The sequence below is a fragment of the Dermochelys coriacea genome, chromosome 11 (genome assembly GCF_009764565.3).
Source record: "Dermochelys coriacea isolate rDerCor1 chromosome 11, rDerCor1.pri.v4, whole genome shotgun sequence".
NCBI lineage: Eukaryota > Metazoa > Chordata > Testudines > Dermochelyidae > Dermochelys > Dermochelys coriacea.
In genome coordinates, this window is record NC_050078.2 from 28,471,793 (window position 1) to 28,486,449 (window position 14,657).

Below are 14,657 nucleotides of genomic sequence, written 5' to 3' on the forward strand. Positions count from 1 at the left end.
AGACTAACAAATTTATTAGAGCATAAGTTTTCGTGGGCTACAGCCCACTTCCTCGGATGCATAGAATGGAACATTTAGTAAAATATATAAAGTTGGAAGGTTTCAGAGTAGCAGCCATGTTAGTCTGTGTTCGCAAAAAGAAAAGGAGAACTTGTGGCACCTTAGAGACTAACAAATTTATTAGAGCATAAGCTTTCGTGAACTACAGCTCACTTCATCGGATGCATTTGGTGGAAAAAAAAAAAGCTGGAAAAAAAGTTGGAAGTTACCATACAAACTGTGAGAGGCTAAGTAGTTAAGATGAGCTATTATCAGCAGGAGAAAAAAAATTTTGTGGTGATAATCAAGATGGGCCATTTAGACAGTTGACAAGAAGGTGTGATTATAAATGAACACAAATCTGACATCAGGAATCGTAACATTCAAAAACCGGTAGGAGAACACTTCAACCTCTCTGGCCACTCAGTAAAAGATTTAAGGGTAGCAATTTTGCAACAGAAAAGCTTCAAAAATAGACTCCAATGAAAAACTGCTGAGCTTGAATTAATATGCAAACTAGATACCATCAACTTGGGTTTGAATAGAGACTGGGAGTGGCTGGGTCATTACACATATTAAATCTATTTCCTTAAGTTAAGTATCCTCACACCTTCTTGTCAACTGTCTAAATGGGCCATCTTGATTATCACTACAAAAGTTTTTTTCTCCTGCTGATAATAGCTCATCTTAACTACTTAGCCTCTCACAGTTTGTATGGTAACTTCCAACTTTATATATCTTACTATATGTTCCATTCTATGCATCCGAGGAAGTGGGCTGTAGCCCATAAAAACTTATGCTCTAATAAATTTGTTAGTCTCTAAGGTGCCACAAGTACTCCTGTTCTTTTTGCGGTTACAGACTAACACGGCTTCTACTCTGAAAACTGTTGTAACAGCTGACAATGACACAGAGACATTAGACAACAGTCAACTAGACAAAACCTCCATCTTTATCTCTTAAAAGGTTAGTATTGTTGGACTGGGTGGGTGTATCTCACAGTAAACAAAGGTTCACGTGGCAAACTGCAAATACTAAGAGGCTTCAGTGAAGATTATTAATTATTATTATTTATTTGTATTATCGTATGTCCTAGGAGACCTAGTCATGGACTAGGACCCCGCTGTGCTAACATAGAACATAAAGACATTCCCTGCCCCAAGAACCCATAGTGTTAAGAACTGATCGGCTTGCTTTATATCATATAGCTGAAATATTCAAACCAAACTTTTATGGTACTTACATCACTCAGCTGCTTTCCTGAAACTTTTAGCTGTTTCAGCAATGGATTCTCTGTAGCAGGAAGTATATTATAATCTGCAATAGCTTTGCTCTTTTCATAGTCTTCTTTATATTTCACCTATAGAAATTAAATAAACGTATATTTGGACTGCCTTCTTGGTTAGAGTGCTCTTTTTCAGAAGGGCTGCTCTTGGAAACCAAGTGAATATCAGAGAAAGAGCATAATTTCTAAGCAACTAAGCTGTTGCTTTATAATGAATATAGCATTCCACAGAATGCCAACTGTTCTTATGTAGCAGCTCTCATCCAGTGCATCCCAAGAAGCTTTGCACCATTTAATAGACAATCTCCAAAGTCAAATCCTTATGGCCCTGGATAATCGATAAACATATATATACAGATCCAAGGCCATATTTCTAAACCAGTGGTCATACTTCCAGCAGCGCCGCAAAATACAATCAGGGGAGATTGTCAGGCATTGTAAAATGTATTACAATCTAAAGCAAAGTAAATCTCATTCCCCCATTCCCTCCTCTCATTCCCCCACCTTTACCTTTGTAATACCTTGTCAAGTATTCTCCAGCAACCTCTTGAAACACACGCACAAATAAATTGTATAGATGTATCATTGTTATCATTGATACAGTTATTATAAAAATAAGACTAAAAGTGTAACGGGATCACAAAAATTTTGGACATTGAATAGGGATTGTCAACCAGAAAAGGTTGAGAATCACTGATCTATGAAATGTCTTGAAGAGGGAAATATTGGGCCAGATCCTCAGCTGGTGCGAGTTGCATAGCTCCGTTGAAGTCAATGGAACTATACTGATTTATATCAGCTGAGGATCTGGCCCATAATAGAAGTCTCAGATAGAATAAAGAAGAAAGTTCTGTATCAAAGGGGCTTTACAGCTGAAGTTCTTGAATATAATTTGGGGTCATCAGAAGTTTGGCAGAAGTGGAACCAAACTAAGTAAATGGGGGAATTCTTAACTTACTTTACTGGCAGCAATTCCAACTCGCTTATTAGCCTGGTACTCTGGAGTTTCAGTTTGCATAAAGTAGATTTGGTCTTTCATGAGCTCATAGTCTTCCTGGTATTTTCTCTGTAAGCAACGGAAAAAGAGAACAAAATGTATCAAATACACTACCATTGCAAAATAGTCATTCATAATATAGCTTAAATAGAAAAAGAGAAGTACTATAAACAAAGCAGAAAAATATATCAGGCACTATAGGGTTGATAAAAACACAGGATACAAACATACATTTGGCCCAGTGTCTAAAGAACTCTCTTACCATACTGAAATTAACAGCATTTGTCCTTGCAACTGCAACTTCATAGCAAGGAGTTTGACTCCACTTGCCTTTGATCTTATTTTCATAGTCTTCATGGTACTTAAACTATAATAAAATGAAATAATGTATATTAATCATAAGAACATAAGAACAGCCATACTGAGTCAGACCAAAGGTCCATCTAGCCCAGTATCCTGTCTTCCAATAGTGGCCAATACCAGATGCCCCAGAGGGAATGAACAGAACAGGTAATCAAGTGATCCATCCCATGTCACCCATTCCCAGTTTCTGGCAAACAGAGGCTAGTGTCACCATCTCTGCCCATCCTAGCTAATAGCCATTATGGACCTATCCTCCATGAATTTATCTAGTTCTTTTTTGAACCCTGTTATAGTCTTGGCCTTCACAATATCCTCTGTCAAAGAGTTCCACAGGTTGACTGTGCATTGTGTAAAGAAATACTTCTTTTTGTTTGTTTTAAACCTGATGCCTATTAATTTCATTTGGTGACCCCAGTTCTTGTGTTATGGAGAAGGAGTAAACAACACTTCCTTATTTACTTTCTCCACACCAGTCATGATTTTATAGACCTCGATCATATTTCTCCCCCACCCACCCGCCCAGTCATCTCTTTTCCAAGCTGAAAAGCCCCAGTCTTATTAATCTCTCCTCATAGGGAAGCTGTTCCATACCCCTAATCATTTTTGTTGCCCTTTCCTGAACCTTTTCCAACTCCAATATATTTTCTTTGAGATGGGGTGACCACATCTGCATGCAGTATTCAAGATGTGGGTGTACCATAGATTTATATAGAGACAATATGATATTTTTTGTCTTATTTTCTATCCCTTTCTTAATGATTCCCAACATTCTGTTAGCTTTTTTGACTGCCGCTGCACATTGAGTGGATGTTTTCAGAGAACTATCCACAATGATTCCAAGATCTCTTTCTTGAGTGGTAACAGCTAATGTAGACCCCATCATTTTATATGTATAGTTGGGATTATGTTTTCCAATGTGCATACTTCACATTTATTCACATTGAATTTCATCTGCCATTTCATTGCCCAGTCACACAGTTTTGCAAGATCTCTTTGTAACTCTTTGTAGTCTGCTTTGGACTTAACTATCTTGAGTAGTTTTGTATTGTCTGCAAACTTTGCCACCTCATTGTTTACCCCTTTTTCCAGATCATTTATGAATATGTTGAATAGTACTGGTCCCAGTACAGACCCCTGGAGGACCTCACTATTTACCTCTCTCCATTCTGAAAACTGACCATTAATTCCTGCCCTTTGTTTCCTATCTTTTAGCCAGTTACTGATCTATGAGAGGACCGTCCCTCTTATTCCATGACAGCTTACTTTGCTTAAGAGCCTTTGGTGAGGGACATTGTCAAAGGCTTTCTGAAAATCTAAGTACACTATATCCACTGGGTCCCTCTCGTCCACATGATTGTTGACCCCCTCAAAAAATTCTAGTAGATTGGTGAGGAATGATTTCCTTCTACAAAAACCATGTTGATTCTTCCCCAATAAATTTTGTTCATCTATGTGTCTGACAATTCTGTTCTTTACTATAGTTTCAACCAGTTTGTTCGGTACTGAAGTCAGGCTTACTGGCCTGTAATTGCCTGGACCACCTCTAGAGCCCTTTTTAAAAATTGGCATCACATTAGCTATCCTCCAATCATGTGGTACAGAAGCTGATTTAAATGATAGGTTACAGACTACAGTTAGTAGTTCTGCAATTTCACATTTGAGTTCCTTCAGAACTCTTGGGTGAATACCATCTGGTCCTGGTGACTTATTACTATTTAATTTATCAATTTGTTCCCAAACCTCCTCTAATGACACCTCAATCTGGGACAGTTCCTCAGATTTGTCACCTAAAAAGAATGGCTCCGGTTTGGGAAGAATGGCTCAGATTTGGCTATAATCCTGCTATAATGAACTGAAATAAAAAATAAAATAAAAGAGCAATCTCTCTGGAATAGCCCTTTATTTTTGCCTTACACGTTTGTTTTCAAAACTGTTGAGCTATTTTTAAAAATTTCTTCAAGTTTTTCAAGTGCCACAAATCCATTTTATCTGCTATTGTCATGGATGTTTTGGCTTAATTATTCCATTGCTTGGTTAACGCCTAATTCCTTCTTGATAACTCCTTTTCAGCTGATTAGCTGAAATAAATCTTAAATTCAACAATATTCTCACCAATATGGAGGTTGCTTGCTGTTGGTTTTCTCCTCCATGGGAGAATACTGACGCAGATCCCTTTGGTTTAATCTGATTTAGATTCTAGGATACTCAAGCTGAAATTTTCAAAAGTGCCCAAGGAAATCTACCTTAGGCTACTTTGAAAATCCTAGACATAGAATATATGGATCTCTCCCTCTCTCACCCACAATCATCTACAGTTCACTGGACAATGAGCACCATGCTTGGGAAATGTATAGCTGTTTATAATTTAGACCAGAATCATTGGCAATATGAATTAAATTGTTCAATCATTGCCAAATCCTGCTCCCCTCCCTCTTGAACAGTGTTTTAGGTGGTGCAGATATACCTCTCATATACATTAGATTTAATAGACTGATTTACCTATTTCTAAAACAATGTGTTATTCTATTAGGGAAGCTAATTTCACAAGCCAAAATTCCACCTCTGCTTGTTTCAAAGCTTACTCAGTGAATCAAATTAACTCTTTTAATAACAAGCTCTCTCATTTTCTGCAGTTTGTATATGCTCTTCACTGAGGCAGCTTCAGTTGTGAACTACTATCCATGAATTCTCACTAACACATGTATTTTCCCCTACTGACTCAACTAGAATTTCCTGCTACTGCAGACATAACATGTCACAGAATCAAAGTGGACCATGCAGGGTTTGCACTCCCTTTACATGGTGCATATGATTACTATCAGCTTGTACTTACACTCATCAGAAATAAACTATTGTCTGCTCCAGTCTAGTTCCTATGTTTCCTAATGGATGCAGTGCAAAGGTTTTGACTTGGTGCCATCATGCTTCAAGCTACATTTTGATACTCCAGTTTATCTGCATGCTCCAGAAAATCTGAGCACTTCCATACTGCTTCTGTTCTTATGTCACTCATAGAGACTGGCTATGTAAAACAAAATGCTCTTGTTCTCACTGGCATGAACTACATATAGCCTGCTGACTGCTACTCATATTTCATTAGCTTTATATAGTGATCAGTTAGTTCCTGCTAGTTCCATGATAAGGTCTTTTTGACATGCATTTATCTTTTGAGCTACATATGAGTAAGGTTGCGAAGTAAGGTCCTTCGGCTATCTGAGAAATTTTCTCCAAATAAAATATTTTCTCTCTGCTCATAACTAAGCTCATCACTATGTTCATCAATGGTTTTTCAACCTCAAGGGTCAATATTTGTGATTCCTTAACACTGTGCTATAGTTAATTACTAGTACAAAGCAATATGATCATATATCACCTACTCTTTAGCCACAGTTACATTCCGAACTGTGTTAAAATCCTGCTTCTAACTTAGCAGTCTACATGACTTAGTTCCATTTATTTAGCTGAACTTTTATCTCTCTATATTCCATCCCATCTCCTGCATTCTTTGGTATTGATTTACTCTAACTATACCAAAACATAGACTGGAGATGACTGGTGCCAGGGCCTTCGTTAATCATGCCCTAAGGATTCACTGCTTGTTGCCATTAGCTAATTCAGTGTGCAAAATCACACTGAAGACATCTTGTTTGCCAAACTTTTCTTCTAACTGAGATCTGTGAACCTGAGAATGTTTGGAATGAAGGACCCTTTATAATGTGTATAATAATTTTGCATTGAAATTCATATTTAAATATATTCTACAACATGAGTACAGCTTGTTCACTTTTACAATCCCACAGGTGCATTTTATAATCAAAGATCAATTATCCAGTCCTACTAGAAAAATAAATGTATTCCTTGAGAACAAATTATGGACTCCTTAGAAAATATTATATAATCAAAAATGTACCCATACATCCAAATACTTTGCTATTTGAATTTAAACAAGCAACACAGTGGTCATATTGATCATTATGACCTTCTATAGTGTACCCCCTAGTACAAAGAGGGTGGAGAGAACAGAAAAAGAAGGAGAATGAGGGGATTGGCGGTGGGTGCGTGTATGAATGAGAGGATTGAGGAAGGGGGAGAGAGAGGTAGAGCGAGGGTGTGTGTGTGTGTGTGTGTGTAGAGGAGAGAGGAAAGAAGAAGGGGGGTGAATATGGGAATTGAAAAAGATGAGGAGAGGAAAAAAACCCTGACAGTCATCATGGAAGACTAGGTGGCAAACATAGATCCCCTTGTGAGGACTGATCTTTTTGTTTGTTTATTTATTTATTTATTTATTCATTCATTCCTTTCTTGAACCCAGCCTGTATATAATGTATATGCACTTAAATGATTCTGCCTTTCCAAATCCTTAAGCAAGATGTCTAGTTGGGAGAAAGCTGTGCAGTATACTCACATCACTGCGCTGCTTAGTCACTTTCTTGGCAAGCTCCACTTCAGGTGGATCTGGCAGAGAAGTGTATTTAGATTTTCGTTCATCATGCCCCTTTTTGTAAACAATCTGAAATAACGCAAGGGGTAAACATTTACAGGAACTGCCTGTTTAAATAAACAACAGAACATTTACTCCTGACCTCTCTTAACGCTTCCATTAACAGAAGCAGTCATTTCCACTACTGCAAAATAAACTCTCTCAATCAGTATAACTACTACTGCGTTCTTTAAGAAAGAGAGAAATTACTAACCTGCTAGCGGACTTTTGAAATACATTAATAGTTTGGATTTCAGAGCCCTGATCCTGTGAGGTGCTGAATGCCCTCAACATCCAACGACATCTCTTATAAAGCTCCTTAACCAAGAAGGTACTCAGTTCTCCAAGTGCTTCTATAAACATTAATGAATTAAACCATTCCTGTGAAGTAGGGAAGTATTGTTACCCCTGTTTTACACATGGGAGAATTGGGTGTATAGATCCAATCCTGAAAAGTTCTCATTGTCTCCTGAGAGATATTAAACACTCTCATGTCTCATTGAAAACAGCATCCTAGAAGATTGGGCCAATAACTGTTTGATTACATTAATTCTTCTGAACACAACTCAGAATCTCTAGTCTCTTCAGACTTTATAAACATTCAACGCATTCAGTGCTTTTCAACAGACATATCACTAACATTTTCATAAATATCACACTGCATCTTGGGACTGATTCTCTACTCTCTTATAGTGGTTTTATGCCAACAAATCTACTGAGAAGTCTATAGAGGTAAATCAGTGTGACACCACTCTACTGAAATGGGCAATTAGGCTTTGCTACTTACATCACTAAGAGCCTTTTGGGCCTGAGCTACTCTCCTCAACTCTGGACTGTCATTGTATGGGTAGAATAATGTTTTGTCTTGCTCCCAATCTTCTGTGTACAGTTTCTTAAAGACAGAAAAAAGTGTCAGGAAGTAATTACTTGGAATGAAATAACCACTCACTAGCAATGATACATGCACTACACTGCCCCAGAGCAGAAGCTGCTCTTACCTTACTGAACATTGCCGTATTTTTTATTGCCTGCACAAGCTCTGGAGCATCAGGGGGAAGAAGGTATTTATCCTTATTCTCCTCCCAGTTCTGTTTGTATAAAACCTGGACAGAAAGACCAGCATGTTGGTTAACTGTGCTCATCGGAAAGCACTAAAATGTGTTCGTACATAGCCAGCTTTTTCAAAATATTAAGGAAGAAAAAATCTCTAACGAAGAAAACCCATTGACTACCTCAATGAGGAGCGTTTCTGATTATAACACTTTTCTTTCTTGCTCAGTTGTTTCTCTGCTAATTATCTTCCTATGTTACTTTGAAATTTTGATACAATCATTCTTAGGGCTCTAACCTACACATTTTATTCACGGCTTGCTGCCACTGATGTCCACAACCCTCTCACATGTCACTCACACTCTTACCTTGCTCACTTGCTGCGACACCTTCTTTGCATGTTCTATATCCTTTGCTTTTTCATCAACATGACAAATAGTCTTTGCAACATCACCAGCCATACGATATTTAACCTAGATAAAGACATGCCAAACAATTAATTGGGAGAAGTATTTATCAAGAAAACATCTGAGCTCTAGGACCCTCCCTCCTTGCAGGGTCCCAAGCCCAAACATCTATACTGAAATTAAACAGCCCCTGAACATGAGTCCTGCAAGCCCAAGTCTGCTGACACAGGCCAGCCATGGGTTTTTAATTGGAGTGTAGACATTCCCTAAAAGGTACCTAGTTTGTGTTAACATAGAGCTACTTGAAATGGGACTACAACAATGCAAATAAGTACCTTTTAGAGCACATCAGCAGGGTCTATTAAGGGCAGCTGTTTATGTGGTTATATGAAAAGAGAAGTGTTTAAGCATATTTTGAAAGGTCTGATTTTGCAGGATTTAGGCAATATTTCCATTGACTTCAACAGGAATTCCACATGCAGAACAATGACAGGATGTTGTCAGCAGTGGCATTTAATTCAGTGCTTTATACTTTATCAGCATTTTCCCAGCATCCTACCTTTAACTTTAGATAAAAGTTTTTCTAACCCCTTCTAGTCACAGCCACCTGGAATTATCATTCAGCTGATCAAGGACCGTTATCTCTCCTTCCATGCTGAAAGGCCTAAATCCCAAACTGAATTCTAGACTTTTAAGCTTGTCATTGAGTCTGGATTTCCTGCACCAGAAACCGTGGCAATGTTTCTGCTAAGCTTCCAGACAGGATTGCATAACATGATCTATGTGGTTACTGCATCTCTGCCAATAGTTAAAACATGTAACCCAGGAGATGCAGCCCCTTATCAATTTATGTCTCATTTGATTTATCCGGCCTAGCACATACCTCACTGAGCTGATCTTGCGCTTTCTTAATTCTCCGAAGTTCTGGGGTATCAACTGTGCTAGCATATGGCTTTCCTTTTTCTTTTTCAAACTGCTGTTTGTATTTGTTCTGAAAGAAAACAAGACTGAACATTACTCAGATAAACTCCCAAAGTTCCAGAGAAGCTTTAGATAGAGCAGTAATCAATGTTTATCTTCACTGGGTTAGCAACACTGGGCCAGATCATCGAATAGCGTAAATCAGCTTAACTGAAGTCAACTGCGTCCCATTAGAGTCGAAGGAGGTGTGCTGATTTACACCAGCTGGGGATCTGGTACACTGTAACAAATATTATAGTCTGTTTCTCCGGTTGAGCTCCCTTCAGATCACCCAGATATGACACGTTAGGCCCGTTAGGGAGTTTGGTTTTGCTATCATAACAATTATTCTATAAAAAAATCACTTAGCTAACAAAATTGTGTTCAGATACCTGAAAACACAATGTCTTAAGCTGTGCTTTTATTTATATCTGTGCAATCCCATTGAAGTCAATGGGGCTGCACAGGTGGAAAGAAGACAGAATTTGTACCAGGTTTTCTATGGCTTTACAATATTAATATGACACAAATATTTTTAAAATAGTATAACGAATGTAGCTGCTTAGATATGCTGAAAATCTATGTGACTTGATCCTGTTCCCATTGGTGTCAATGGTAAAACTCCCAATGACTTCAACGAGATCAGGATCAGGCACATTGAATTTAATACATTAAAGCGGGGCTTTACAAAGAGGCCTGTGGCACCCAACTCCCACTGATTTTCACTTTGAGTTGGGCAATCTCTCAGGCCCTTTGGCAGTCCTCACTTTAACTGTTTGCTATAGTCAAGTTGCTGAATAAGTTGTCACTTCCATCACATTACCAGTCATTTTTTCTACACTTCTTTTCCTGTCTTAGAATGTAAAAACACTTCATAGGCATTAATTGTGCCTCACAACACTTATGTTCTTAGAGCTGGACATGAAGTGGTACCCCAGATTGGAACCACTTCCTTCAAGCTTTTGGGAACGTTTGGATCCAGATCTGGACTTTGCAGCTTGGCCCTCTGTCTACAGTTGGTCAAAAATGAAGAACAAAGTAATCATGCTTGAGCTTTGGGTAAGTTCACAATTCAGACCTATCTTTAATTATTATTCCAACTGAGGTGTGTAAACTGAGGCAGAGAGAGGTTAAATAAATTTCCCAGCAGAACACAAAGAGTCAGTGAGAGAGCTAGGAATGGACATCAGGAATCCTGGCTCTCAGATATCTGTTATAACCACTAGACCTCAAGCCACTTTTTGTGACATTATGATTCACTATCATAACAGTGAGTGACTCAGGCAATGAAGTAACTCCTTTTTCACTGTAAATATCAGTAATCAACAAGGATGAGAAAGGAAATACAGAAGAGAATATTACAGTGATATTAGGGTTTGCTATGACGTGTATATTTAATTGTGGGGCTCTTAAAGAAAAACAGGAAGACACACGTGTAAGAGTTTACCTCACTGAACAGATCCTGCATTTTATGACTGTGTTTCAGGTAAGGTGTCATAAACTTAGATGAATCCACTTTTATCTTTTTCACCCTCTTTCTGACTGGAGGTGCAGTTTGCTCAATGGTTCCTGAGGTGCCTCTGGGGCCAGTAGTTCCTCTGGTGGTGGTAGTGGTGGTGGTTTCCGTGATCACCTGGAAATGTGGGCAATATGTATTTACTGGATTTTTAATTATAAGCCATAATTTTGCTGCAAGGACTTTTTCTCTCTCCTATCTGTTAAAATGGCATTTAATTCCTACTCAGGAACCTCCCACAGTGGGAACTGAGCTACAATGTGGGCCACTTTTCCTACTGGGATTGCCCACTGTGCCTACTACACATCATCCAAGCCGGCAGTGTGAAGACTCTGCAGATTAGCCAATTTCTAAATCAAGCTTCTCTAGTTTTTATCCAGCAGCTCTGGAGTCTGGAGGGCATTCTGCTGCCATCATTCCACATACGTATCCTCCCATTGACGTCAGAGGGAACCTTGAGGGTAGATCGATGACAGATAGACCCAAAGTGTAGAAATGCTCTGAATACTCGGGGCTATATTGGGAGTATTGCAGGGGACACATATCCATACATTCGCAGCTCCTGTTGATGTCACAGGGAGATATGAATGTAGATCAAAGGCATATATCAGTCTTCAAAAGGAATATCCTTTCCCAAAAAGAGGAAAGAAATTGAGATAGCAAGATAAACAAGACTAAACCCTTCAGATCTTCGCAATAACTATAAGATTCACTAGATGACTGAATGTATGTTCAGAATCCAGTTTTTCTACTAACCTACATGTCCTGATGTGGACAGTCAGATCATAAATCACAGAAGAGATTATCTGATATATGTATATAAGCAGTGGCAAAAGCTCAGTTGGAAAGAGACTCACTTTCCTTTTAACAATCTATATATTTGTTCATGCTGTAGGCAATGGTTTTAATACAAGTAAGATTTTAATAAAAAACATTAAAGAAATGGTTATTATAACTTACAAAAATAAAATTGTTTCAAAACTGCATGGATAAGGAGGCATCAAGTCTTGGTTCATAATAGATTTGCTAAAAAAAGGAAAGCCTTCAAAAGGGAATGAATGAAGCTCAGATTTCTTGACAGCTATTTGCATTAATATGAAATAGAACAGCAAATATATTGAACATTAGCTAAAGAAGAAAATGTTGGCAATACTTATATTTATTTATTCTGTGGGCACTAGTTGTGTTTCACTAATAATGTTCCAATACATTGTTATTTGCTTGAGTGTTGCAACAGGTTAGTCCATATCCATTCATTTCTAATCACTGAGGAAAGTAATGGCACCTTTCCGGTCTTAAATGGCACTGGAGAATCCTAAATGCATGCATGTGGTGATAATACCATGAAAAAAAGTACATGCTGTTTCTTGTTACCTATAACATTAGGGCCAAATAACAGTTCATCTGAAGTTGACTCCTATTAATTTCTTTTTTTTTTGGTTTATTATGCCATAAATGTACATAGCACTTTGCAGACAGCTATAAAATATGGTACTTGCCCTGAAGAGCTTATAAAGTTTGGCCCTTAGGCAGTAAAACCTTCACACTAGAAAAAAGTTACATGCACCAGTGAATAGTTGTAACCAGTGCCTAAATCACAGCCTCTTCAAAGAAAATGAGCAGAAAAAATGCTTGATTCTGAAAGTACAGTGAGTTTTCCTCTTTCATATTATAACCCATGGGGTTACAGGGCATTAATACACCACAGAATATGCATACAGACTACAGAACAAAATCTAATCACATTAATTAGAAAGGCTATAGTGCCTACAATGAGTAATTTTCTATTTAATGATGGTAGTTTTTTATTTAATGTAATGCAAATCCGGTAAGTGAGATATAGAACTACCTGTTGTACCAATGCTTACTTTGAATAATTTCTGGCCATTGATTTCACTGGGTAGTTCACCTTAAAAAACAAATGGCATGACATGGCCTTTTTTTGCAGGGGTAGTCCTGAATTACTTACTCAGTAAAATTTCCTATTTCATCAATGGGCATTTTACTGGCACAAGGATTCAAGAAAGATTTTGTGATAGGACTCTTTGTTCAGAAGAAGAAAAGGAGTACTTGTGGCACCTTAGAGACTAACAAATTTATGCTCTAATAAATTTGTTAGTCTCTAAGGTGCCACAAGTACTCCTTTTCTTTTTGTGAATACAGACTAACACGGCTGCTACTATGAAATTTGTTCAGAAGGAAACACTTTACCCACAGAATAAAACTGTAAGGCTGTGCATCTCAATAGCCGCAAACTATGAGGAGTATTTCACCTGGAAAAAGCTCTGAGTTGGAATATCCATATGAATGGCCTAATTGCAATTTCAAATTACTGTTATAACTTCCTGGGGGCGCTACATCGCAATAACTGAAACATGAAAAACATGGAAACAATCACTTTTCTTGTGACTGAGGTCATATAAAACAAAAGAGAATAGAACTGACATGTGTAAACATAATAGATTTCAAGAGGAATCCTTCTGTACTTGTCTTCAGAATAGGCTGAAGTACATAGGATATATTAGAGTATATGCTAGCCCATGTTTCCTGTTTATGTAATCCATGGCCCAACTTTGAGAGGTACTGAGTGCCCTTTGAGAACTGAAGGTGCTTATCCTATCCTCAAGTGACTTCGGTTTAATTTACAAGGGCCTGATTTGGGAAGTAATCTTCACCTATTACAGCTGATATTTATGCAGTCAGAACAGTGAAATAACCCTCAAAACACAGAATGGTTTATTATGCATTTGGTGCTTTGCATTAACAACATGTACATTTGCTCCACATGCAATCTCATACAATTCTTTACCTCCATTGGTTCACCCTCCTCAACGACAGTCTCTTCGATGTAATACTATAAACAGAGGACAAACCTCATCATTTCTCAAGGTCATGCAGCACAGCAAAATGCCTCCCTTATCTCTTTGAAGCAATAATGAACACTGCTTTCAAACTCAATTTTGGGGGGATGTAGTTGTGGTTCAGACATGCAGGAGCTTCTTTTCCATCCCTGGCAGAGCTCCAAGGATCAGCTCATTTTTAATAATAATTATTATTAGCAGTTTGCAAACATTAACTAATTAAAATTCTTGTCAGGTAGGTGATAAAGATTGTTAATTATCATGGTCATTTTACAGACACAGTGAGATTAAATGACTTGCACAAAGCAAGAAAGAGAATCAATATCAAAGAAACCAGGATTTTCCAAAACCCTGGATGATGGTCACTATAATCAAACGTCACAACAGCCCTCTCCATTTTACTGTACCCATTTATACAGATGAGAAAACTGAGACAGACTGGGCCAGAGCCTCAGCTGCTCTGACCCTGCAACAATGCATTGAAGTCAATGGAGAAGAAAAGATAAAGATGGAAATTTTCAAAAAAACTCCTAACGCTTATTGACTTCCAGTATTAGTTAAGTGTCCACCTGCCATTTGTGCCTCTGAAAATCTCATGCACAGTGATTTTTCCCAAGGTCACACAGCACATCAGTATGCACCTGATCCAAAGGCCTTTTGGATCAGGCCCTAAAAGAACTGTGATTAAAACTCAGGCTT

The 14,657-nt window shown here is 38.0% G+C and overlaps 1 protein-coding gene across 1 annotated transcript in view; it reads right to left on the minus strand.

Annotated features, from left to right (window-relative positions):
* NEB (nebulin) overlaps positions 1 to 13,912 on the minus strand; it is a 200,323-nt gene extending 186,411 nt beyond the window's left edge. The window contains exons 1-10 of the mRNA XM_038422666.2: positions 13,907 to 13,912; positions 11,029 to 11,214; positions 9,505 to 9,612; positions 8,583 to 8,687; positions 8,163 to 8,267; positions 7,952 to 8,056; positions 7,090 to 7,194; positions 2,584 to 2,688; positions 2,283 to 2,390; positions 1,283 to 1,399 (exon numbers count right to left, since the gene is read on the minus strand). Of these exons, the coding sequence (XP_038278594.2) occupies positions 1,283 to 1,399; positions 2,283 to 2,390; positions 2,584 to 2,688; positions 7,090 to 7,194; positions 7,952 to 8,056; positions 8,163 to 8,267; positions 8,583 to 8,687; positions 9,505 to 9,612; positions 11,029 to 11,214; positions 13,907 to 13,912 (1,050 nt within the window). The remainder of the gene's footprint in view (positions 1 to 1,282; positions 1,400 to 2,282; positions 2,391 to 2,583; positions 2,689 to 7,089; positions 7,195 to 7,951; positions 8,057 to 8,162; positions 8,268 to 8,582; positions 8,688 to 9,504; positions 9,613 to 11,028; positions 11,215 to 13,906) is intronic.
* Between the last annotated feature and the right edge of the window lie 745 nt (positions 13,913 to 14,657).